Raw genomic sequence first — 26,128 nt, 5'->3', positions numbered from 1 at the left:
AGGCTGCTGTGATTCTTGAGAGCTGCCTTTGACTCTCCTGAGCTGTGCCAGCTTCTCCCTGTCAGAGAGAAGGGGTGGGTCCGGAGGGTTGCAGGGGAGGCCATCATCCAGGGAGGTCCCTGCTCTTGTTGGTTTTGGAGGGTCAAGGCTGAGCTCCTGCACCAATGCCAGAATTTAAGTGGGAGCCACTGGTAGGGACAGTATGTTGGGCTGATATTCTGCCAGAGCACGGGCAGACTCTCCCTTTAACATCGAGATGGGGCTGAGCTGCACACTGAGACTGTGAGCAGGCTTCCCTCCAGTGTTTGGGATTGGGAATTTGGTTTGGCTTGCGTTAGAGATGGGATGCATGCAGATGTCTGTATTGCAGTCCCCCAGTGCCTGCTGACTGCTTTGATGTTGCACAAATCCTGAGTTTTCTGCCCAAGACCTCAAGTGCTCTTTGGGTTTCCTCCCTATAGCACACGTTTCCCAGCTGTGGGCAGTGATGCTTCACATGCCTGATCTGTGACGTGCTCTAGGAGCCATGGGGAAAAATAGATGAGAAACACATGTTTTTATTGAGCAAGTTTGCGTGCTGATAGCATCATGGCCTCTACATTGTGCACCAGGTCTCCTTAAGGCAGTTGTAGCCCTTAAGAAAAACAGGAAAGCTGCCTTGGTTTTTCTGCTGGGCTGGTTGGGGGCCCCAGGGGCTCACAGCTGGCCCCAGAGCAGAGGCGTTTGTGCTGGGACCTTGCAGCATACCTGGCAAGTTGAGGTTTGCCAGCAGGCACAGTGGCAGCCCTCTCTCTGGGCAGGGAGGCAGCTGCTCCTCCCTGGCAGTGCACCAGCAGCTGCTTCGAGGAAAGCCTTGGAGCCAGGAATGCGTAAGGATGCCGGCATCTGTGCGAGCTCACAGCCTTTCATCTCTGAAATGCGGCCCAGCAAGGCCACAAGGCAGAAAGCAAAATGTCCTGGGAAGAGCTCAGGAAGTATTAGAGAATAGTTCATGCTTTTGGAGATGATTCAAGCAGTGATCCCTTTTCTAGGAACGCAGGCTGCAGGAGGCGTGGAGAGCCTCAGGGTCACTAGCAGGGCTTGGAGCCCTCTCCTCCTAGCCCAGGGCATTACTAAAGCTAGTAGCAAGTCCCTAATACCTTGTCACTGCCTCCAGGGCAGTGAGAAAAGAGAGACAAGCAAGTGCTCGGGTTGTCGGTTGTCATTGTTGCATCTGGCTGGCACCGATTTCCTGCCCTTACTGGTCTGGGGCCAGGTAGGCTACTGAAGTTCAAAAGCCCCGTTTTTAAGTGACTGCAGTGATGCACTCTGGTCCTTTACATCTCTGCAGGTTGAGCCACCTCTGGGTGTTTGTAGAGGCGATGAGAGTGTCTCTTCAAATTGCCCATCAGGGAATGAGAGCTGGAAGAAGACCCCAGCACCTGCTCTTCAGCCACAGGCTGTGTTGTCTCTGCATGAGTCCTGAGTACATTCTGCTTCTCAAGGCAAACCTGAGTAGCTCTGTAGGGTGGGTATCGGCTTCCCATTTCAGTTTCTGCATGCAAACCTCCTGACACCCATTAGCTTGCCAGCTGGGTTTGGAGGTGCCAGCAGGGCAGTGATATTCTCCTCCGCTGACAACTGCAGCGCTCACTGTATGTGTCAGCCAGGAGGCAGGCACAGGCTCCTCAGGGTCTAAAGGCTGAGAAGCGATGGGACAGGACTGAGTGTTTGAGAGGGGACCAGAGCAGAGCAGGAGGGGCGTTTGAAGCCCTGGTACAGTTCTGACAGGGAGCTGCCTCATTAAATCACTGCTTTGCTGGAGTGACTCAGAGGAGGGGATGCTTTCCCTGAAGCAGCATCTATCTGGGTTATCGTAACCACCAAATGGAGCAGCAGCTTTGTTTTTCTGTTTGTTTTTGAAAACCAAGCCATGGGAGTCAGCATCAGCAGTCTTCCCAACCAGACAGGAAAAAATTCCATGCTTGTAGAGAGAGGCGGGAGAGAGATGTCTGCAACAGTTCTTCGTTATTTCCAGACACGGTCACAAAGAGCCAGATGGAAGAAGATGAAAGAATGAGAAGAATAGGTTTCTTTAGACACCAAATAACAGTGTTTTAGGAGTAAAGCCATTGGAATAACTTATTGGTTTGGATTTTTTTAATTTCCTAGCTGAATCAGACAAAATCAAACCAAAAATTTCATTTCAGGTCAGCTGAAACTCATGTTTTATTCTCAACAGGGAAAAAAAAGGACTGGGCAAACAAGAAGTTGCTAAGCTTACAAAAACATGTTTCTATTCTTTGACCTTTAAGCTTACATGCATAACTTCATGAAACATATTTAATAACAAAAAAGGGAAAATAGTTCACTTCATCTCATAAATAATTTTGGAATCAAAACTGTTCCCCAAACTAGGCACAAAATCCAAATAGTTTTGGTCTACCTCAGATTGCATTTTCTAGTGAATTAGCTCTCTGTCTGAAAAATGTTACTCAGCCTTACTTAGCAGTTATAGGAAATCAATAGTGACTTTTCTTGTTTCTTAAACACAGAACTGCCCTCAGGCTGCAAATGCTGGCTAGTCTGTGCTGTCAGCCTGGCACAGAGGCCATGGGGACAGAAGGGAGGCTCTGCTCTGGGAGAAGTGGGGGTGATGAGTCTGCTTCCTTGAGACGACACGTTGTGGGTGTGGGATGTGCCACTTATAATGAGCACAGCAGAGCTTTTTCGCCACTCAGTTTTGTTTCCCCTTCATTGTATATACTGCTCCTCTGCTGTGAGAGGGATTACAGTTGTAACAGGTATACCTTGCAAGCAACAGATCATAAGCTAACAGGTCAGGGGGGCAAATACTATCCATCTTCCTCAGGGATAGCCTGGGACTTTGGAAGTTTTCTTCTTTCCTTCCAGCTGTGGCAGTTGCCATAGTGACTGGATTTTGTAGCATATTTCATAGTGATGCTGCCAGTTTTCTCATGGCCTTCTCGCCTTATTGGAGTTTCCTCTTGGCTGTCTCAGTAAAGAGTTCAGCCATTAAGCACAAGTCAGAGAGACTTAGAGAGCTTTCCCTACCACAGAGGGAAGCCTCTCCAAGGTAGGTGTGAAATGGTGTTAGCTCTACACCAGGACGGTTTCAGGTGCTAGTGCGTGGGCTGGAGGCTTTCTGAAGGATAATAGGGGCAGCAGGAGTTGAAAAGAATGTGCTGATCATAACTCAGGGGTCACAGTTCCCCTTGTGATGGGTCCTGGATGGCCCAACACTGCTACTCTGGTCACGGTGTGGGGCTGTGGGGTGACTACCCTTGCAGTTTAATGGGATTTTCTTGTTGCTGATGTGATGTTTCTGAGAGTAGAGAAGAACACATGCACATCTCTCCCTGTGTGCCTGTGCAGCCCTTCCCATGTTCCTTTTTGCAGCAAGGACTTTCACTTAGTTTTTACAGCAGTGTTTTTCTTCCCTTTTCAGTACAAATTTCATAGATCTCACAGAATATTCTGAGTTGAAAGGGACCCACAAGGATCATCCAGTCCAGCTCCAAAGTGAATGGCCCATACCAGATTTGAACCAACAATCCTGGCGTTATTAGCACCATGCTCTAACCAACTGAGATAAGCTCAGGTGCACACACTTTTCTGCCAGTTATCAGGTCTTCAGGTTACAAGGTTACTGAGGTTACAAGAACCTAGAGAGCTTTCTTTGTGTCTGTCTGCTTCCTGAAATGCTGGTTTGCATTTTGTAGACTGTAGTATGATAGAGCTTTGGCAGACTTACCTTCGGCTCCCTCTGACTGTAGGGACACAGTTTAACCTTTGATGGGGCTGTGCCTTTTTGGCAGATGTACCACTGATGAGCAGCCTCCAGGTTTGTTCCCCAGCCTACCCAAACTTTTCCCCTCTTGCAGGTTTGTTTTACATCACTTCTATTTTCAGGTGTTCCTGTTAGTCTGATAACTATTCCTGACTATATGATTTCAGGAATAGGGTGCTCTGTCAATACCACAGGCCAAGAAGAGTTGTCTAGACAAAATAATGCTTAATAATGGGAGGTTTTCTGACCCTTCCTCACTGTTCCCACTGTGTAAAGGGGATCTCATGATTTTCCATATGGTAAAGAAGCTTCAGAGGAAAGGAGTGACTGTGACAGAGCACTGTCCCCTGGGGATCTGCTCTTGCAGAGCCATCTCCAGCAGAGCCACTGGGTGGAGCAGCCCTGAAGCTGTTTCATATTAACAAGGAGCTGAGCAAATTCTTCACCGAGACTAGAAGTTAGGAAGTGCAAAACTGGCCTATGTCCAGTTCTGTTCTCATTCTCTCTCCCACTCTGAGGCTGACTCATTGCTTCCCTCCAATCACGTAGCGATTTCCATTTGTGTTTTTTGCAATGTGCTGTGGTAGAAGGCAAGTAAAGAAGGACTAAGGGTCACAGTTTGGAAGAGGAATCATCAAATCCATTGCAATTGGATTGCCATTCCAGTGATGGGAACAAAACCACTGAGGTCTCTTGCACAAGAAGCTGGATGCTGCTGGTAAACCTCAGCATTTCCTGCAATTTACATTCCTCTTGTGTATCCAGTTACTGGAAGAGGTGTGGATATGCCATAGGGTTGTAAATTCTAACTTTCCTCCCACTGCTTAGCTCACTCTTCCCTTCTTTCTGTTGGAGCCAGGTGATGGCTGAAAAATATGCCAAGATTTGGATCCCATTCAGAAATAAGTCATCCCACCTGGTCAGAAAAAAAGAGGCAACAAAACTTACCAGCAGGATGAGTAAAAATCTGCAGGACTTTAGAGTGTGGGAAACTAGGGGGATGAAGGATGACAAAAGGGGGACTGCCGTGATACAGAAGGAGCTGTGGGTCAACACAGAATTATGGGTGGAAAGGGAAAATTTGAGGCTTGGTATGACACAAACTGCCTCACTTTGGGTAACGGGAGCGGGGTGGGGGGCAGCAGAGTGAAAGCACCTCAGAATGGGGCAGATGATCTCAGGGCTGAAGTGCTGGGCTCTGCAGACTGACTTCTTGCATCCTGCAGGGATGCATGCCACTGGGAAAATGCCATCTGGCAGAGAAACCTTCCGTTTACAGCTGAGCCTGGGTGTGCTTAGAGAGAGCTGATGGCGTCTATGTTCAATTGCTAATTTAACAGTAATCTGTGGTCCACAGCTCTTCTCTGGTCTGGAGGCCAGGGACAGTGCTCAAGCTCTGCCTGCCTGCCATGAGGATGAATTCTTCCTCATCCTCCTCCTTCATACACTCTCATGTTGACCACTGCTGAGGTGCTGTGACTTGTCTTGTGTGCTGCCACATACAGAATGGCCCCCTCCTGTTGAAATTCAGGAGTCAGTGCTGGTCTTGGTTTTATTCTTGCTTTAAACAAAACAAGATGGAGAATTGCATTTCCCAGGAGCTCAGCCTTGGCAAAACAGAGCCTGGCCCAGGGCAGTCAGGATCTGGGAAGGAAAGTCGTGCCCCAGTGAAGAGTATGTATGACTTGTGTATTAGACTGTGAAGTGGTCCTGGCTCCAGACCAGAATGCAGAGGGAGCTGAGCTGCTGTCTTTTGGTCATTCTTGAGCAAGTGTCTTCTCCCTTGGACCTTTCTTTTTCAGTCTGTCACATGAAGAGGATAATACCCATCTCATCCCAAAGGTACTGTGGAACTTATTTAATTTAGGACCTTTCATGTGCACTGAGATGCTTCCCTGTGCACGAGGGTTATTCTTCTATCCAAATACAAAGTGATTAAGTGGATTCCTCCCCCTAAGAACCAGGGTGCAGCAGCAGCACCACGTCCTCTCCTGTGGGAATGGCTCTGCCCTGCTCACAGCTGAAGCATCTTCAGCTGGTTTGGCACATGCAAATCAGTCAGTCTCTGAACTCCTGCCTCCGTGCCTTGCTGGGAGCCAGCACTAGCAAGAAAGATCCTGGTGGTTGCAGAAAAGCTGGCAGATTCACCGCATGATGCAGCAGGAGGGAATTGAGCTCCTTATTCCAGAAGTGCTGCAGGGATGGGTGGAGGGAACAGTGCTAAGAGACAGTGTAGTTTTGGGCCATGACATTTTGGAAGCTGTGAGTATGAGGAGTGTTTTTGTGAAAGCAGCCGAGTGAGGCTGCAGCACAGAGCACTGCCAGATGCAAGCTCCCTTTCTTCTAGCAGCCATTTTCCAGACTTGTTTGCAGTAGAGATTTCCTCTTCCCCAGACTCTCATGTCATTGTTCCCTTAATGGGGCCTCACCAGTCATTGCCTTGTGGTGGAAAATGTGAGGTTGTGAGGGCCAGAGCACAGACATTCCTTCCAGCTTAAAAAGGAAAACAGAGTCCTTGCACAGTGGAGTCCCTGAGAGGTGTGCCTGGCTCTGTAACTGGTAACAGCACCATGCTGTAAGAGACATCAGCTGTTTGGCAGATGCCTTTCTGCTCTTGATTAGGTTGTGGGGAGAAAAGCCTCCTTCCTCCCAATTCCTGCTTCCCTTTCTTTGCAGGCACCAACTTCTGCCTGCTCACTGTGCGACGTGAGAAAGCCACGGCTGGTGTGTTAGGGCTGCAGTCCCTGCCAGGGGTCCAGGCCATGTACCCATGGGGGCAGTGGGGAGGCAGAGCTCTCTGTATCCACCCTGCCAATCTCCGCAAGGCAGTGCTGTCCAGGCAGTCTGTTTTGTAGCAGTATGAGCATGAGATATCTTCATCTCCTTGATAGAGCCATGGACAAATTCCTACATGCAGGCTTCCACGAGCAATGTTGTTTTTCCATGGCCCCATGCAGAGGTCACTGTCCTGATGGGCCCCCTTTATCACAGAGCTCAGCCACTCTCCTGCTCATTGCTCTGATGTGATGGGCACATCCAGTCCATGGATCATGGACTGAGCAGCCAGTAAGTCAGGGAAAGTCACACACAAATGGGTGAGGTACGGGTTTTGCAGAGAGGGAACCTCCTCCAGGCTCTGGGAGTTGCAGTTCCATTCCTCTATTGCCTGTGTGTCTCTGCATCCAGGTTTTCTGGGAACACTCCCTGATTCCCTGCATGGGTAGAGAGGTATGCTCTGGCTTATTTCCCATTAGCAAAAGTCAGCTACCATTAAATATTCATCTGTTAAGCATTCAAAAGCCTTTACAGGGTTGCACTTTGTTGTGTGATGTATTTAAAGGGCCTGTCCTGAATGTCAGTTGAGAATAGAAGGAGATATGGGCAAAGATTTGGGTAAGAGGGTTGGGTTATGTCTGAGGTCTTTGGGGGGGGGGATTGATTGTTTGGGGCACATGCTCCTCTGTGGAAGACATCCTGCAGGGAGTGCAGCAGCTCCTGGCACTGTGTCCAGATGGCTGTCCACAGCCCTCAGTTGCAGCTGGCTGAAATACCTTAGCGATGGGAGCTCTGAGGGGGCAGAAGAGAGATGGGGTCAGTCCTCCAACACGAGGAAAACACTGGGGAGGGAGCACAAGAGTCAGTGGTGGGGAGACTGCAAGGGGCCTGGATTCATGACGGGGCGGGGGCTGGAGTGAGAACCTGCCCTCCGGACTGCAGGCAGCAGTGGTGTTGAGTCTGTCAAGATAGAGGCTAAGACAGAACTGCTTTGTGGGGCTCTGCAAGGGAATTACAGCCAGGTTCCCTAAGGAAGCAAAGCTATGTCAGCAGGCTGCCTGTCTGCCCCGCCTGTCTCTGGCCTCCAGCAAGTCTTGACTCTATCAGCCTGTTTCCGCCACAGCTGATAAAGCGGTGGAGGCCTCCGAGATAATGGGATCCAGCTGGTTTTGTGACTCTAGGTGACTGGCTTAATGAGAGGGGCCTGTGAAGACCTCCCCTGCAGAAGGTGTCCATGAACTGCCCTGTAACTACCTGGCAGACAGGCCGTGCAGAGAGAGCTGTTGGAAATTGTGCTTCATTAGTTCTGCTGCTTGCAGGATGGTTTTAGGATTTGGGGGAAGAAGAATCATGCTGTTTAAATGCACTGGACCCCTTTGCATCCATCACAGGCCTCACGCTGACACCCTTCAAATAGGATATTGTTAGCATTGGGAATGTAGTCAAAGCGTCTGGTCACAGTCTCCTGGGGAATCCAGCCCTGGACTAGACTTTGCCTGGCAAACATCTCTTCCTTTTTAACTAACTAGCTTGGAGACAACCTGTTTTCAAGCCTTCTGAGCTGCCCATCAGATACCTCTGCTGGTCTGAGCAGCAGGACAGGTACCATGTGCCTCCCAGATGCAAGGGTGGGGAACTCCTGGGGCAGGGGAGGGGATAGCTCCAGAAGGTGCCACTTCGAGTCCACATAACACCAGACCAGAGAAAGTGTGCAATGGATGAGCCTGCACCAGTTTGCTCAGCAACCCCTGACAGCAGTTTTCCTTGAGAGTAGAGAGTATGGATCATTTCAAAGCCTACCGTATCATCCTTACAGTGATGATGTCCTGGGATGTAGGTTTTATTGGAGAGCTGAAGTGGGAATCAGATATGATTCAATGCCCACTAGCTGGGCTTATCTCCATCTTTTCTTTGCTAAATGAATCTCAAACCTTCCAAGTAAGATATTACGGGTAATTTGTGTGGGTTTTCTTCCAGAGTCTACAGATATCCTGAGGCAATAGCCCAAAGGAAGAGAAATTGTAATGCTCGCCCTACCTATCTATTTATGGCAAACCCAATGTCAGGGGTGCCTGCTTGTTTCACGCTGATCTGCTCAGTTTATGCTGCTGCCAAATTTCCGCCCCATCACACCAGAGTGTTAGCGGATCCAGGGAGCTGCCACAGGAATTAGGTCAGGTTTGTGGGGAGGGCCGAATGCTTTTCCTGTTCGTTGCAAGCCAGAACAACAGGATAAACGTGCTGCCAGAACCAGCTGCACAAATGACCAGAGGTGACAAGCTGGCTGCCTGTTCCTGCCCTCCAGCAAACATGGGATCTGCTCTCCTGGAGCTCTGCAGGAAGGCGTGCTGCTGAAAGAGCTGTTCTGCCCGGAGGCACACTTGGGTAATGGGATGAAATGCAGAAGCCAAATGCTTTCTCAGTGCCAGGAGTTGCTAAATTTTCCTGACTCCCCTGAGCTGCTCTGCTGCCCAGTCCTCTCCTTTTGAATGTTGCAGCACAATGCAATGCTTCTTCCTCCCAGCCCCACAACAGGAGCGAGGGTTGGGAGTCAGGAGATATAGTTTCTCGTTTCAGCTTTCTGCATTGTTGACCATTGTTGGCATTGTGTCTCCAAATCTTTCAGCATTGAGAAGCAAACATTGCCAAGACAACAGCTGGATAAAGTGCTAGATTTCATGGCTGGATGTTGAGTTGGTTTTGAAATTGTGCAGGCAGTGCTATTTATAGGTGGCATCTTGGCATGTTCGGAGACCGCTTGTATCCCTACTCCCATTAGTCATGGCAGGGAACAGGCAAAAGGGATGTGGATGGAAAGATGTAGGCTGGACTGACTGAAATACTTAGCTGCACAGCTTGTTTCTCCCTGTCTGCATGGAGGGAGCCTATTGTGAATTGTACTGATTGTATCTGAAAACTTCCCACCAGCTTTTGCTGCTGCCTTCCCTGAGGCATGAGAATTTGTGTATGTCTTGCAACACCAGACATGATTTTGGTGCCCTTTAGTTTTGCCTTATCTGTGTAGTACGGAAGTTTATATGATACGTGGGATTGCCTCCCACAGGAGCTTTCAGTGCTGCAGCTTTAGAGCACTTTGATTTCCTTGCACACCACACAAGGCAAAAACACAAAGCCTTGATTTTAGAGCAAGCAGCACGGAGAATTATGTGAGGGCCAAGTCATTTTATGGATTTCCACAAAGTGATGCCAGAAGAGGCAAAAAACCTGCCATCACTGCTGATAGCAGAAAAGGTTTCTACTTGTGTCAGTAGCAGTATGATGGTACATAGTATTTCTCCAGCAGTGTAGGCTGCTGAGAAAAAAACTTTTGAGATTTCCAAGAGGAGATTTTTAATGGAAAGATGTGCAGAAAGGAGAAAGTCATCCGAGGGGTTGTTTTGAAGCATGTTAACTCCCCACCTCATAGCAGGGTGCTGCTTGTTTCCCAGAATATGTGTAATGGCAGAAATTCCTGCTTCTCCCCTTGGGCAGTGGGACTCCGTGGACATGGAGCTAGTTGTACAGCTCTTCTCTGTAGGTAGAAGCTTGTTCTTCCTTACAGAGGTGTTTTGTCACTGAATTGTTCATGGTTTCAGCTTTCACAGGCTCATTGGGAAAGTCCCCATTCCCGCCAAGTGACAGCAGCCATAGCTCAGCAGGCGCCAGGGGTGGGAGCAGCCAAGGGAGAGCTGCAGTGAGCAGTTCCCTCACCAAGGCGAGGAGTCACGATGCCTCTTTTCTGTCACATGTACAATCACTCTTGCTGCAGGCACCACACTGCTTCCATGCAGGCCCAGCACCTCACAGGACCTTGTGACCCCATGCAGACCCACATGTGGCACCATGTTGGCGTGTCAAGTCACACTCGGCTCTGGACATCTGGGTGCAGGCAGGGACTCGGAAATGCTCCTGACATCTGCACTTACTCTGTGTTGGGAGCCAACTCCTAAGCACTGGATGCTGCTGGAGATGAGAAACAGCCCTTTCCGCTGCCCAATTTCCTAATTTTAGCTCTCCACCTTGAGGCCCTGCATTGCTGGTTGCCATGGTGATCCCTCACCACCGGCGCTTCCGCTTTCTTGCCCGCTGGTGCCTTGGAAATGTCTCTTTTTCCTCCTTGCTCCCCAGGAAGCAACAGCTGAGGCAGAAGCATTGCACATGGCTTGCTGCACTGTCTGTTCAGGTGTTCTGCTTAGTGTTTGCCCACTCACATGCAAGAACCTTCATCAGTTACATCTCCCAGCGCTCCAAAAGCGGTGTGCATTCCCATCCCCATCTGGCAGATAAGCTGGTCTATGCATACATGACACTGCCCTTGAATCGTTGGGAACAACTTTCTCTGTGGTCTTTGCCAGAGAAGATGTCTGGGAAGGTTATCCCTCTGTGGAGGCTGTGGGGTGAAAAGCTGGAGTGCTCCTGTGCCATGGCAGACACTCCAGAGCTGCACTCCTGCCCCGGCTTCATTCTCACTGCTCATGCACCTTCCCACTTGCTCTCTGGGCAGCAGAGGAGTAAGTAAAAGCATTGCCCAGACAGAGAGAGAGCTTGGGCATCTCACTCGAGGCAGAAGAGAGGGACTGCCTTGTCAAGGCTTGTGGTGTAAATGCCACCGTGCAGCAATTAATAACGACTCTCTGCCCTTTCCCTTCCGCCTGCCCGAGCGCGCTGTCTGCTGGAACGAGTGACACTTCCCAAGCCCATGGTGACACAAAAGGCAGTGGCAGCTCTCAGGGAGGAAGTAGTGTAAAAACTGTGATTCCAGCCCCTGAATCCTGACATTAATTAATTTAAGGGCAACAACACTGAAACACTGTGGAGTCTTTTGTGTCTGTGTGTGTGTGTGTGTCTGTGTGTGTGTGTGACCTTGCATTTAAAACTTTGCAGTTCATATTTTCAAGCTTTTACATGGCAGGGGCAAACATCAGCTATTTAATATTAAAGTGGCAGCTGCCATCCTCACTTACATGACTCCAGCAGATGGAGCTTGATAAAAAGCAAGCATGGCAAGGTCCAAGGTAAGACCAAAATATCTGACCACAAGAATCTGCTTTGGCTGGTAGCTTCTAGAAGGTCACCGGAGAATTGGGAGTTTATAAAGGCTCATTCACAGATCCCCCACCATACTTGTCCATTCACCCACTACCATCTCTGTTACACTCCCAGTTACATGCAGGAGACTCCAGTGTTTGCTGGGAAGGAGCAGCTAGAGAGAGCTCCCACCACGTGGTGTGCCATAAACCACCTCAGAGCTATGTGGCTGTACCAACCAGGAGCAGTGGTAACTCCTAAGTTCATCTGTGTGCACGCTGGTGGAGAGGAAGGATTTTCTGGCTCTGGCAAGAGGTGAGGGCAGGATATGTATCAGCAGCTGCTAGTGCCTGGCAGAGGAGTGCCACAGTGGGTCAGGTTGCAGGTGCAAGGTCAGGTGCAGTTATCTGGTAGGAGATGTGATGTTTGGTGAAGGAAGGAGGTGAGGGTCTAAAGGATTTTGGGAGGAAGGCAGAGGCCTATAAGGGGCTATGGTTGGTAGGTTGTAGATGGATAAAGTATAGGTTATGGGGTCAGCATTGCAATGAAGGGAGGCACAGAGAACTGAGGGAACTAGGGTGGAAGCTGAGAGTGGTTTTCCCTAAAGGTGGAGCCAGCACACAGCCCAGTGTGTGTGTGTCAAAGTTAGAGATACCAGGAGGGAGGAGGAGCAAGCTGGGTCTGAGAAACCCTGTGGGAGTGAGAGGGCAGGCAAGCAGAACAGCTTGATTCCTTTCTTTGTCTGGCAGAACCCTGAGGTGGAGAAAGCCATGCTGGAATGTGGCTGAAAATGGCAACCAGCTCCAACCCACTGCCAGCCTAGGATGGCTTAAAGCAACAAGAAGAATCAACCAGCAAATTGTATTGCTTGATTAATAAGAAAAACCAGAGCAATGTGGTCTTGTAGCATGGCAGGTGGCTGGTTGTATGCAGAAACTGTTCTGGTGGTGTCACCCTGCTGGCATCCCTGGCCCACATCCCAGTGGAAGAGCTGTGGGATATCTCCTGGCCTCTGGCACTTCTGGGGAGGGCGCTGTGGCCAAGACAGCCACATCACAGGCCAGGTTTCCAAGTGAGCTGGCATGGGGAGAGGAGTCTTGAGCTAGGTCATTGTGGATGATTGTTGAGCCGGCTGCAGTTGTAGCAGTGCTGTTAAGTATCAGCCCAGGAGTCAAGAGCCAGGTTTGGCATCGGTGGCATGTACTGGAGATTGCTGCTGGCAGTCCTGCCTGTCCATGGGTAGGGAGAGGCAGAGTACTGCCATCTATTGCCAAGCACCTGGATTACAGAGTGGCAATTTAAAGCTGTGTTTAGCTGGTTTTCTTTGTGGTCTTTGGCTGGGTGAAGGGATTGACACATGGTTCAAAACCCTTTAAATGGATCAGCACTTAGGTGGCTACAGTGCATTTTAGGTGTCTGAGTGCCCTAAGTCAGACTACAGCCTGGTAAAATTTGGTTTTATTTTGTGCATTTTGCAAAATGAGTTATTCTTCCTTCCCTGTCCTGAGTTGCATGAGCTCACTTTGTGCAGTGAAGCATTCGTGTTGCCCCATCCCACCCCAGAAGTGCCCAGATCACTTACCTCAGCCCTCCACCGCAAGGAGACTAGAGAGAGGTGGATGCAGGAGAAGGGATGGTGTACCTTTTGTAGCTCAGAAACAATATATGAAAGGATATGTAAAGGCAGAGAGAGGAAAACGATGCTCATAGGGAGAGCAGGCCTGGGACAGGGTGTGTACCTTTCTCAGCTAAGACTGGTATGTCTGAATACTGTATTTTACAGGATGAGCAGCAAAGTAGGAATGCTTGCAGAGAGTAGGAGAGGTGTTTGTCACTATGTGGACCTGGAGGGAATCCTGCAGTGCTTTGGAAAGACCTTCTTGGGCTTGATGAACTGTGCAGTAAACCAGCAGACAAACTATTCTCAAGACCAGGGCAAGGTCATTCAAAAAATGATCAGCTCTCTGTGAGCTGTTCAGTAAAGACAGCAACTCACTGTAAAATTGTGGTTTAAAAGTAAAATAACAACAAAGGAAAAGAAAATTAGGATAAAGAAGAAACAGGAGAAAAAATGTGCTCAGAATTTATCATTGTATCTATCAATAATGCCTCTTCCTCAAACATATTCTGCTCCTTTTTTCATTACCTACTTTCAAAAGCAGATTATGGAGGTACAAAGGTACCACAAATGAGCAGAGGTTAAGAATAATAGATGAGAAGGTGAAAAAGCCTTTGTGTATTATAGGGTAGAAACACAGCAGATGTGATTGACCTACCCCACTGATGATCTTACGTTCCTCAGTGTTCTTTCTGTGATACAAAACTGTGACAATTGGCTAGCCTGAGCCAAATACTCAGTGTGCCAATGGAAAATGTTAGATGAAATGAGAGTCGCAAAGGAAATTAATGACAAAGCAGGGAATTAAAACAGGGTCTCCAAAGTCCAAACCCCTGGAACCATCTTCTCTTTTAAAAGTCTATATTAAAAAAAAAAAAGACAGTAAACTGATAAAAGTAAATTGTGGTTTTATTGAAAACATGATTAACCTGTGGAAGTCTTCCATGCTAGCTGTCACTAGTTTAGGAATGAAGTGGGACTCAAAAAAAAAAAAAAATAAAAAGGATTTGACAGTTACAGGAAAAAAAAGAAAAGTCATGATGACTTTGGCTAGGAGAAAACTGTGAAGCGTATAAATTGTGCTGCAGGGCATAAGTCAACTGCAGGCTGTCAGGGACCAGGAAGAAATTTTCGCTATGGGAAGGTTACTGTATAATTATCTTATCTCTGACAGTGTTTCGTCCTTTGAAGTGTTTAATCTTGACCAGTGGAAGCAAGATAATGGGTCCTGTGGTTTTGTTAATTTTTTTTATGACAAGAGCATTATCTGACGCCTCATGGCAAGTTCTTCCACTTGTTTGCTATCACACCTTTCTCTAGGGATATGTTCACCTACTTCTTAAATGTTTCAAGCAAAGACATTTCTGCTCCCTACCCTCCGTGAAAAAAAATTTTAAAGACAGCAGTCCTTCACATGAGCAAATTATTCTTGATGTTCTGGTTAGATTTCCTCTTGCTCATGTTTGCTCCAATTCTCCTAGGTGATTTTCCAGGAATGACCTCAAGGAAGCCCTCTGTTGCTGGCACTGTAGCCCTCATTCTTGTGTCTACTCCTGCTTAATGTCTGAGCTGTTTATCTATTGCAGTCATGTCTCTCTTGTTCTGTCATCTTCTTACCACCTTGGTGCTCCCTGGTCCTGATACCAGTTAAATTTTTTTAAAGCTGTGTTGCTGCTCTTCTGGGTAACGATGTATTTTGTGTCTCTTACTTTGTATCTTGCAGGAAGAGCTAAGGAGCAAATCCAAAATCTGTGCCAATGTTTTCTGTGGAGCTGGTCGGGAGTGTGCAGTGACTGAGAAGGGAGAGCCAACCTGCCTCTGCATTGAGGTATGGGGGCAGGTTCTGTGTCTGGGACAGGTGTCACCGTCACCCCCCAGCTGGGTTTCTGTTGCTGAAACAATCTCATGATGGAATAAGGCTGTGGCTGCTCTGGAGCAGATGCAAATTCACAGCAGCTTTTCAAACAACAGAATTATTTCCAGTGTCGTGTCGAGGAAGAGCCCTGTGATATTGTCTGGGGCTCGCAGCTGTGCTGCTTGAAGGACTGCCTAGGGTCTTTACACTCACAGGAAACTTGGATGGGGGTCTTTTGTTGGGAAAGCCCAGTAGGATACAGATATACAGCTGGCTTACGAGGGCATTCTAGGCAGTTGTCTGCGAGCTCCAAGACAGCCTGCCCTCACAGGCATCTTGTTTGAGGAGGTTACAAGCACCCTACTAAAAATCAGCTTTTGTAAAATGGAAATAATTGTGGTAGAGTGCTGTGAGGATGAATAGCTTCTTCCAGCAGGGAGCCAGAGATGATTAGAAGAGTCTTTCACAGCTGTAGAGACACAATGTCTCCCTACACTGCTCTGCCCCATGCCTTCAAACCATTTCTGCCTGGCTCCTGGGAATGGGCACTTTGTTCCCACTCCCGTCAGAGCCTGCAGACATGGCCAGCCAGGGCACTGGATAGTGAAATGTTCTGTTTGCAGGAAGAGAGTGTCACTCTGCATACGCTTGGCCAGACCAGAAAGAACAGAAGAGAGAAGCCCACAGGTGAACGGTGGCACTGGTGAACTCACTCTCTGCTGTAGCTGAGCTGTTTGTTCATGGCCGAGGGTTTATTCTGCATTCGGTTGCAGAAAGATGGAGCAGAGTCTACAAAAAGATGCAGTGGAGCCAAGCAAGGAGAGGTTCACAGACCAGACTCACAGAAACACATCTGGGCAGGCATATGCAAGGCACACAGAGCAGCAGTCGCAGGATTACACTCTGATTTCTCTGCAGGGGTCTGCTTTAGGAAAGACAACTGGTGTGCTAGTGGTGATTGAAACCTTTGAACTCCTTTGAGCCAAACCTTTGAACTCACACCCACAGACTTTCCTGTGCAGGTTTTTCTGGGGTGATTATGGATGAGTTCAGCCTGTTCCAAACACAGGCCCAAGGGGGCTGTGCCAAGGGCTTCTGTGGAGCTGGGATGATGGTGGGACTCACCTGCCTCCCTGTAGCTGTCTCAAGGAGGCAGGTAAAACGCTCGTCTCCTCTGGCTCTCTCACAGCAATGCAAACCTCACAAGAGGCCTGTGTGCGGCAGCAACGGCAAGACATACCTGAACCACTGTGAGCTGCACCGTGATGCCTGTCTCACTGGCTCCAAGATCCAGGTGGATTATGATGGCCACTGCAAAGGTAACCCTGGCAATGAGGGCTGGCTACTCGAAGGGATGAAGAGTTTGGAAGGGAAGAGTTGGAAGGATAACAAGGAAGGGCAGAGGCCTCACCAGCCGAGACCTTGTCCCACAGTTGCTGAGTGGGGTAAACAAGGCAAGCCTGTGAGCAATAGTTAGGTTCAACCAAGAGTCCAGATCACCAGGCAAGTTGGTAGTGATGAAGTAGGCCTGAAATTGAGTCATGAAATTAGGTCTGGGGATGGTAACCAGAATCAAACACAGGCCAGTAATCACCAGACAAGTCCATAGTGATGCAGTTTATAGCAGGGCTGAGATCAAGGTGGGAAGACACCAGGTCAGGGCCTGGATCAACAGGCTCTATGGCAGGTACAAGAGTGCTTGCAACAAACCTGGAGACAGGCATAATAATAATAACAACATAATAATCCCAGATGAAATGGAGCTCATGGGTAGAGAGTGTGGATGGAGGTCCTAGGTGAGGCTGGCAGGGCCATTAACACCCTCATAAGTGCACTCAAAACCCTGATACCGTGGCTGTGATGGGATCCTGGAGCTATTGTCTCCCTGGGGGTTGGGCAGCACTCAGGAGAGCAGGGCAACTTCTTGCTCCTGCGTGCCTCTCTCTGAGCTTGTGGATTTAGACAAGTTAGAGTCTCACTTTACCTGCTGACAAAAGGTCATACTCTCAGGATAAACCCCCAAAGCCCATACCATCATCCGTGCTCATGAGGGACCTCGAGAACTTCAGGAGCAGGATTTTGCCTCATCAGTGGGGCTGTTTAACTCACACCCAGATGAGCTGCACAGTTTTCTCGTGTTCAGATTTTCATGTGTTAAAATATGTGCCCACTGTGTCTTGCCCTGTCGTTGGATACCATAGATGAAAGTCTGGTGCAGTCTTCCTCATTTCCTTCCATTAGATTTATAAACATTGATGAGATTTCTCCTGAGCCTTTTCTTCTTCAGTCTAAACTGTCCTCAAGCTCCCCTCTACGTCTAGGGGATTCCAGTCTCTTAATAATATATGTGGCCCTCCTATTTCCAAAGATTCCCAAATTCCTTGGCTTTTGCCCAAGTGGCACCCAGGGTGGGAAGAGGTTCATATTGCTTCATACTGCATCAGAAATATCCTCTTCTGTCTTTCTGTTAACAGAGAAGAAGTCTGAGAATCCAGCTGCAAGCCCAGGTAAGAAGCTGTCTCCTTTCTGGCTGAGGTCTCTGTATCCATTTGTATGCACTGGGAGATGGGCAGGAAGGTGTGCTGGGGAGGGGTTGCACAGCTCTGTGTAGAAGTCACTCACTCCTCTGCACTGGCTGTAGCAGAGTCTGAGTTGATAAATCAGCTGAAATATGATTTCCCCGCTCTTTACTCCTGGGTAACCTTTCAGAGCTCGTACATTTCCTGGGCTTTTCACTGTGCTGGGATGTCTGAGGAACTCAGCGTGGACAAGGTGCAATGAAATCCAGTTTGTCCCTGGGGACACAACCTGTGCTTATCACCCTGACTGAGGGAGGGAGCAATCCTTTTACCTAGTTCCTTCGGGACCTAAGGCACAATAACTGTGAAACTATTGCCCCCAACTTCAAGAGCACTCTTTTAAAAGGAGACTTTGCTTTAGGAATGATGAACTGATGGGTGCAGAGGCAGAGAGGCAGCATTAGGCAATGAATGGGGCATTTTCAGGGGAGTCAGGAAGTACAGCTGAACTGCCTCATCAGCCAGCAAGATAATCTTAAAGATCATAGCTGATCTTAAAGATCATAGAACCTAAATGGTTCTAAATGGTTCTATGTCGCCTAAATGATTTATCATTTAAGTGATAAGTCTCTTTGGTTCCCTGTGCGTGGTTTCCCCCCTTATATATTACCATGTGTACTTAGAACTATGAATTTAGAACTATGAACTATGAATTTAGAACTTATAACTATGGATTTTAGGGTCATGACTTGTGCCTCCATCAGGGGATCTTTTTCCCATTCATGGCCTCTAAGTGCTAGAGCTGTATAATCATCAACTTCTTGGACAGATGAGAGCAAACCCTCATACAAACTTAAGAGGAAGGACCATGTCAGAGCACGGCCACCATTTAAAGCAGTTTTAAAACTAAACTTGCAGAATTGTTTTTTTCCTGTGTGTCCATCTGGTTGTGATTGTTGTCACTGGATTCAGAAGATCTTAGTGTGTGTAAGTGACATGAATGGACACTGATTCCTGTACTGGCTTCATTGACCTCTGGGCAGGGATGACAATGCATATCTAGGCTTTCCATTTTGCTTCTAAATGCATGGTTTGGTACTGGCACACAAAGTGATGGCCACCTAGAGAAACCTGTGACACTGGCAAACACTGTGAGTGAACAAGCCTAACTTGACCCCCTCTCATTTCCAGTCAGAGTGGACAAAATAGGACTTTAAAGAAATAAAATCTCCCGAGATAACAGGCCCTAAAATTCAAGACTTGGCAACAGCATGATAGAAAGGCTTGCTCAGGATAGTCTTTGCCCTTGCAGAGGATAGAGGTTTTGGTGTTTGAGGGTTGACAGCTGAATGCCAGTTCTGAATAGCAGTGGGAAGTCTGGGGACACTTCCAGTCACCTTCCTCCCTCAGTCTGGGACTCTTCACACCAACATGAGTCAGCTCCGGGTTGTTCTTCCACGAGCTTCCGGGAGAGGAAATAAAAAGAGCTTTGGCAGGAGTGTTGTTTTCCAGCCTTGCCACATGGTGTCACCCGCAGCCCGTCCACCAGTCAGCACATGCTCCCCTCTGCTTGGTTCTGCAAGTGGTGTATCTCCAAGGACAGAGGGGCTGCAATCTGCCATCAGGGCGGGCTGGCTGGCTTTTGTTTCCAGTCTTCTCTCTGTGGTCTCCCTGCCGACTTTGTTTGTCTCACCCTTGTTTTTCCTTCTGCTGCATTGTCTCCCATTACAGTTGTCTGCTACCAGTCGGACAGGGACGAGCTTCGTCGCCGCGTCATCCAGTGGCTGGAAGCTGAGATTATCCCAGACGGGTGGTTCTCCAAGGGCAGTAACTACAGCGAAGTCCTGGACAAGTATTTCAAGGCAAGTAGAGCAGTAGCTGCCTCAAAGCCTAGAGAACATTTCTTGCCTTGTTGATGAAAAACAGCCGCTGTGCCCCCAACCACGAGGCTCCAGTGTGTGATGTACCTGTCAAACTGGGGGCCAGGGAGGTCTGATATGTCCTACAGCCTGATGTGTTACCGGCTGTCCGCAGCAGCTGCTGACAGAGCCATTGGCATGGCTCGTGACAACCAGACCTGGAGCATCTCTGGCTCCTGGTGTCTGACCTGCCCTGGGGAAAAGGAGAAGGGCAGACCGGGTGCGCCTGTGGCAGGGTAGAGAACTAACCTCTGGGGACAACAGATAGACAGAGGAAAAAAGGTGGGTGAAAGTGATGGAAATGTAGGAAGCTGGGACAGTGGCTGCTGTTTCTTTGTTCCAGACAGTCCCAAAGCCATGTTGAGATGGGTATAGGGGATGCTGGGGGGCTTTAAGGGGTTTCATCCCAGCTGTGGCTGAGAGCTGGCAGTTCCCTAGTGCTCTGCAGCATGAGCGGAGCCACCCCAAATCTCGGGCCCTGCAATAATCCTGTTCTTCTTTCCTGCTCTCTGTCAGTCTGTGCCTCAGCCCATGCCCACCCCCTTCTGTAACCAGCAGATCCCCTGCTCCTGCCACATTCACTGCTGTGTCCCTCCCCCTCACAGCTAGCTCTTGATAAAGACTTCAAAGGATTCAGGATGGAGCTGGAGAAGCAGGTGGGGAAAAGGGAAGAGTGTTTAAATCATAAGCTGTTGACAGCAAGAGATTAATGGTGCCTGACAGGAGTTAGCACTGTGAGCAAATTTGCCATGGCAATGGCACCCTCTGGTGAGACAGAAGAGCTGGTCCCCTCGCTCCAGAGAGCATCTTCACGTTTGCAGCCATTAATGCTGCTCTGTCTGTGCAAACCCGCCTGTGGCCCACTGCCTCAGGCACTCCTGTCACTGCCGGCCAGCATCCAAAAGCTGCAGTGTCCTGCAGAATGCAGCTGCTCAGCCCCAGACACTTCTGCAGAGTCTCCCCGGCTCATGGGCTTTGCTAAAATGCATGAGCCACAGGCTTGCTCCACTGTGACCGCACAGCTCAGTCACACCCACTGTCCCCATGCCTGTCAGTGTGCTGGTGAAGTCCCGTGGCCACAGCTCAGAGGCAGGCAGCCCATGTTCTCTGTACAGTCCCACTTTTTTGGGAGCACTGATCCCAGCCACTGGATGAAAACTTCCACGGCAAAGAAACACCTTTACTTGGAACAGAGGGGGAATTTCTGTAGCTGAGGCCAACAGTATGAGATTCAGTAAGATGAATTGCCAGGTCCTGCACTTGGGTCACAACAACCTCGTGCAGCACTACAGGCTGAGGGCAGAGTGGCTGGAAAGCTGTCTGGTGGAAAAGGACCTGGAGGTGCTGGTCAACAGTGGCTGAACATGAGCCACCAAAAAAGGCCAATGGCATCCTGGCCTGTATCAGCAATGGTGTAGCCAGGAGGACCAGGGCAGTGATCATCCCCATATACTCAGCACTGGTGAGGCCACACCTCGAGTTCTGTGTCCAGTTCTGGGCCCCTCACTGCAAGGAGGTCATTGAGGGGCTGGAGCAAGTCCAGAGAAGGGCAGCAAAGCCAGTGCAGGGACTGGAGAGTAAGTCCCATGAGGAGCAGCTGACAGAGCTGGGGTTGTTTAGCATGGAGGAGGCTCAGGGGGGAACCTCATCTCTCTCTACAACTATCTGAAAGGAGGTTGTAGCCAGGTGGGGATCGGTCTCTTCCCCCAGTCAACTAGTGACAGGACAAAGGGAAATGGCCTCAAGTTGTGCCTGGGGAGATTCAAGTTGGACATCAGGAAAAATTTCTTCACTTAAAGGGTTGTCAGGCATTAGAATGGGCTGCCCAGGAAGTCACCATCTCTGGAAGTGTCCAAGAAAGGACTGGACATGGCACTTAGTGCTATGGTTTAAATGACAAGGTGGTATTCAATCAAAGCTTTGGCTTGATGATATTCGGAGGTCTTTTCCAACCTTAAGGATTCTATGATTCTCTTCAGGGGTGGTAATCCATCATACCAACAGCCCTTAAAGCTTTAAAATATTTTTAAAGCAGAATTCAGGGTTTGGAACAACTTGGGACAAATCCAGGCAAAGCAAACTAAATGGCTTCAAACACACACAGATTTGTGTCACCAATGATTGTCCACTGTCACTGGAGGAATTTTGTTGTGCCAAGCTGCAGGGCTCTGCAAATGGCCTAAGTCCTGTCCTGCATGTATTAAACACTGGAGACACAGATGGCATGAAGATTTTCCCTTTTCTCCTTGATGGGTAGGTTTGTAGATGTGGCATTAAGATATTTCCCTCCTGAAAGCCTGACTTGTGAGGATCACTGGGATGTGCATTGCTCATCAGGCAGGCCATGACTTTGAAGGGCATTATTTCAAGCAAGGCCAGTAGTGGGAAGCTGCTCTGTTTTGGAGAGTTAACACCTTAATGAAGAACACAGCACTGAAAGGCAAGAAAACTCACTTAACTGTCTGGGTCATTAAGAGAGCTGCAGCTGCTTTCACAAGAAATAGCTGGACAAGAGGCTTCAAAGTCTAGTAGTAAGCTGACATGTTAGTGAAGGAGTTATGCAGCATACAGAGTAATTTCCTTAGCCCTACAGGTTTCTTCTAAACCACATAGAGATAACAACACGCAGTGTCTCTTTCAACATTCCTGGAAGCACTGCACAAGGAGCCACGGTGACCTGCCCCAAGTCACACAGCAAAAATTAGGTGGCAGCAGTCTGTGCAGGATTAATTTTCCCCTCACAGCAATGCAGCTGTCTCTGAGGGAGCACAGGAGTTCCTGCTGAGTGTCCAACACTGTGGGCACTCATCACTGTGTGATGTGGTGTCACATCTCCAAACAGGAAGGCAAAATGCAATTACTTCTTTGGGAGTACAGCCAGGATTTTGGGGCTAAAATTGCTGTTCTTCAGTGCCAGAAGTCCTGTCAGGAGCTTAAGAAGTTGGTGATGAGGCGCTGTGCTATTGCATTAAATTGTTTCTTCTCTGGTATCAACAGAAAATTGCTTCCTGTGATTTTTTCCCTTTTGTCACTGTCAGAGTTCAGGCACAGCCTTGGATTTACACATATTGGAAAACTGACACGTCCTTGAATGCAACTGGTCTGCTTTAAGGCAGGAGGTATGTAAGAAGGCTAAGAGCTGACTGGAACAAAGAGAAGAAATAGGGTTAGAGCCATAAATCAAGCAGCAGGAGGTGAATGAGAGGCAGCGTAGCTTATCTGTGAGAACAAGGCTAGGATCATATCTCTCCTGTTCTGATGCTAATATGGATATGTTGCAGCTTTTCTCTGAGTCTCTTTTTTTTTTTTGCTAAACAGGGATGATGCAGCCTGTCTCACTAAAGCTTAATTTTGGAAGAGGGGAAAATAAGGGGCATCTTGAACTGATATCAGACTCTCTTATATCTTCCCGTCTTCCCCAACAGAGCTTTGATGATGGTGATTCTCGTTTGGACTCCACTGAATTCCTGAAGTTTGTGGAGCAGAATGAGACTGCTGTCAACATCACTACCTACATGGACCAGGAGACCAACAAGTTGCTCAGGTGGGTGGTGGATAGGATGCTAGAAGGAGGGACAGGAGGCAGATGTGGTAGAATGGGGCATGAAAATCCACTCATGGTAAATATTAGTTAGGGTTTTCACTAACAAAGGTAACTGCCTGTGAAGTGGCTTCTCACTTAATTAGGTGTGAACACCACAAGAGGGGCAGTCCCACCCCTACTCTTCACATTAGGCATGTATTCCAACCCTCTTTTGTGTTAAAACAAGTATATGTGCAGCCAAAAGGTGAGTTGGGTGACAGAAAATTTATCTTCTTTATTTTTATTTCTTAATAAATTTGCTTTCCAGTGGACTTCACTCACCTTTTGCCTAATAGCTAGATCTAGTGGAAGGAAGAGATGGTGGGAAAACACCACTTATACACAGCCTATAGTTTGAGAGGTTTCCCTTTTTCTTTGCATGCAGCACTGTGTGTGAGACAATGAGGAGAAAAGGCTGCTGGTGGTTATGCTGGGCTTGTATCTCTAGTCTTGTCACAGCATGTAGATGTGAACACATGAAGATGTCCTATTCCTGCTGTTCTGAATATCCCCCCACTGCCCAGCCCGTTGCCAGACAGAAAGTATTTTGTGACTGTTTTTCTTTTCTATGGATCCAGTGAGGTTTCCTTAGAGAAGCCACTTCTGCCAGACATCTCGAAGCCTTCCTAGTTATTACTGGATTTACTCATCCGTACTCTGAAGACAGCAGAGCAAGGACCAGCCTAGTAGAGCTCTGTGTAGAACATGCCTCTGTGTTTCTTTTCAGGGGACTCTGCGTAGATGCCCTCATCGAGCTGTCAGATGAAAATGCTGACTGGAAGCTCAGCTTCAATGAATTTCTCAAGTGCCTCAGCCCATCGTTCAATCCACCAGAGAAAAGTAGGAACTCTTCACTTATATTGGGGAACAAAAGGGGTCCTAAGAAGCGAAGAAAGAAAAGAGACCAGCTTTGGGCCAGACATGGGATGCTGTAACTCCACTCCCAGAGATAATTTTCATATATGCCTGCCTCATCCAACAGCACGCCTTGTCCCTGCATTGTCCAAAGTACTGCTTTTTCTGTCCCAGAGCCCTTGCATTTCTCATGATGAGAAAGGTTTGGATTTTAGAAGCAAGGACATAGGTCGAATGCGTATGGCATGCTTTTAAAGTCAAGACACATATTTAGCAGTGCAGAGATGAATCACATGAGGAGTTCATGCCTGGATTACTTACGAAAGTCAGATCAGACCAAAGTCCTGCTATGCTCTGTCTTCACAGAGAGACTGTCTCTGAACATCTCAAAGTTCACTATCCTTCCAAATCTTTCTTAGTGCTACAGTTCATGTGAAAGCAGCTTAGTGTTCTGCTGAGCAGGCATGCCTAGCCAGTCATCTCATTGTCTCCTCAGGGGGTGCTGGTCCAGAGGTGCCAGATTTACATCCCACTGCAGTGGCACTGAGGAGCAGACAGAGGCCATGCTTTCTGTGGACTATTAAGTTGAACCCTCTGCTGCCTGTTTCAGTGAGAAAGTGGGGATGCTGCACCTCCTCCAGAAAACATCAGCAGCAGGTTATCACTTAACACCATACAGCCCTTGAGTGCTTTGGGAGCCTTGACTTAAACATATAATAGAACTGTAAGAAAAAATGTGAGCTGAAATGAGAAACCTTGGTGTTTTTCCCCTTCCTTTTTCAAGGAAACAGAAAATATGGAAATCAGAAATGCTGACCTCAGCTTGGAACAGGAATTGTTTCAGAATAACCCAAACTTTCATTTCTTTTCTTTGTATAATATATTAGGAGATTCAAACGAAATCAATATTGACATTTCATGTGGAATTGAGAAATTGAAATATGTTCTTTTGAGTAAGCAAAATGAAGTTTTTGACTTTCCCAAATTATTTTTTGGCTGATTTCACACAGCATATTCAGAATGAATATTTCAGTCATTATGAAACTTTTGGTGGTTAAGGGAAGGAAGGCTTCCCCCAAAACCTCATACCTCTTCTCTCTCCTAAAGCATCTCCAAAGTATGTTGCCTTTAGCCTGCTTGCTGTCTCACAAACACTGCCCTTGTCTTGTGCCTCTTTAGAGTGTGCCCTGGAAGATGAAACCTATGAGGACGGAGCAGAGACCCAGGTGGAATGCAACCGCTGCGTCTGTGCCTGTGGGAACTGGGTGTGCACTGCCATGACGTGCGAGGGTCCGTACGCTCTCCAGACAATTACTGTGTTTGGTTTTGTACAAAACGAATTCTTACTCTCTGTCTGTCTGAGGGCACCAGCTATCCAGGTTCTTCTCTCTCCAGCTTTTCCTCAGCTTCTCCATGGGTGGTTAGTCAAACCCAAACTGGTTCTGTTCCAGAGGTCAGTAAGTGTGTAACTGGGTTGGGAGCAATGCTGCTGGGCTTTGCAGTTTGGATTTGGTGTCATGAAAATTCAGCGCCAAATCTTCCAGACCAGAGCTACTCTGCATCCAGCTGGCTTGGGGCACGTGCAGACCAAATAAGTCACTGTCTGCAACCATACATGTAGGTGTGAACAAGTCATCTTTCCTGTATAAGTGGCTGTATCCTCACTGTATCTGTGTTTATGGTATCTGTAAAGCAGGATCTAGGGTCCTGTCCTGCCCCTGAGGGGAGATAGGAAACCATCCAATGCCCAGAAAAACACCTTAGCTTCTTGTCATAGAAACTGTAGAAGAAAATAATGGTGATGAAGGAAAGTGGTGTTCCTAGTAAGGCAGGGTTGTTTGTTCTCCTTTGGGAGGCCCTTCTTAAGTTTGCACAGCCCAGTTACAATTGTGAGAAGTCATGGTGTTGTTATGAACAACTCTCTGGTTTGCCTTTTCACAAACAGTCCCAGAGCCAGCGCAAAGCCGCGTTTCCCCTGCCTTGGGAAATGTATGGGTTCTTCTCAAGGAGCCACGTCCATCCTCTCAGTACTGTGCTGCATTTTTCTGGCCTTCTTCCCTAGAAACCAGCCCCTTGCATGAGCTTTGTTTCAGTGCTGTGCAGGAGCTGTCAGCAGTACATTTATAGTCAGTGGCTTGGGCAGAGTAGAAGAGAGGGGAACAGCAGCGGTGTGTGCAGAGTTTTTC

The 26,128-nt window shown here is 48.2% G+C and overlaps 1 protein-coding gene across 1 annotated transcript in view; it reads left to right on the top strand.

Annotated features, from left to right (window-relative positions):
* The window catches only part of FSTL1 (follistatin like 1), a 53,726-nt gene that overhangs the window by 23,208 nt on the left and 4,390 nt on the right, over positions 1-26,128 (top strand). The window contains exons 3-9 of the mRNA XM_050331693.1: positions 14,935-15,039; positions 16,256-16,385; positions 17,541-17,573; positions 19,317-19,447; positions 22,930-23,048; positions 23,815-23,927; positions 25,122-25,232. Of these exons, the coding sequence (XP_050187650.1) occupies positions 14,935-15,039; positions 16,256-16,385; positions 17,541-17,573; positions 19,317-19,447; positions 22,930-23,048; positions 23,815-23,927; positions 25,122-25,232 (742 nt within the window). The remainder of the gene's footprint in view (positions 1-14,934; positions 15,040-16,255; positions 16,386-17,540; positions 17,574-19,316; positions 19,448-22,929; positions 23,049-23,814; positions 23,928-25,121; positions 25,233-26,128) is intronic.

Source organism: Myiozetetes cayanensis, unplaced genomic scaffold (genome assembly GCF_022539395.1).
Source record: "Myiozetetes cayanensis isolate MyiCay16 unplaced genomic scaffold, myiCay2020 scf5-8, whole genome shotgun sequence".
Classification (NCBI taxonomy): Eukaryota; Metazoa; Chordata; class Aves; order Passeriformes; family Tyrannidae; genus Myiozetetes; species Myiozetetes cayanensis.
Note: the sequence above shows the minus strand (reverse complement) of the source record. Positions and strands in the feature narration are given on the sequence as shown.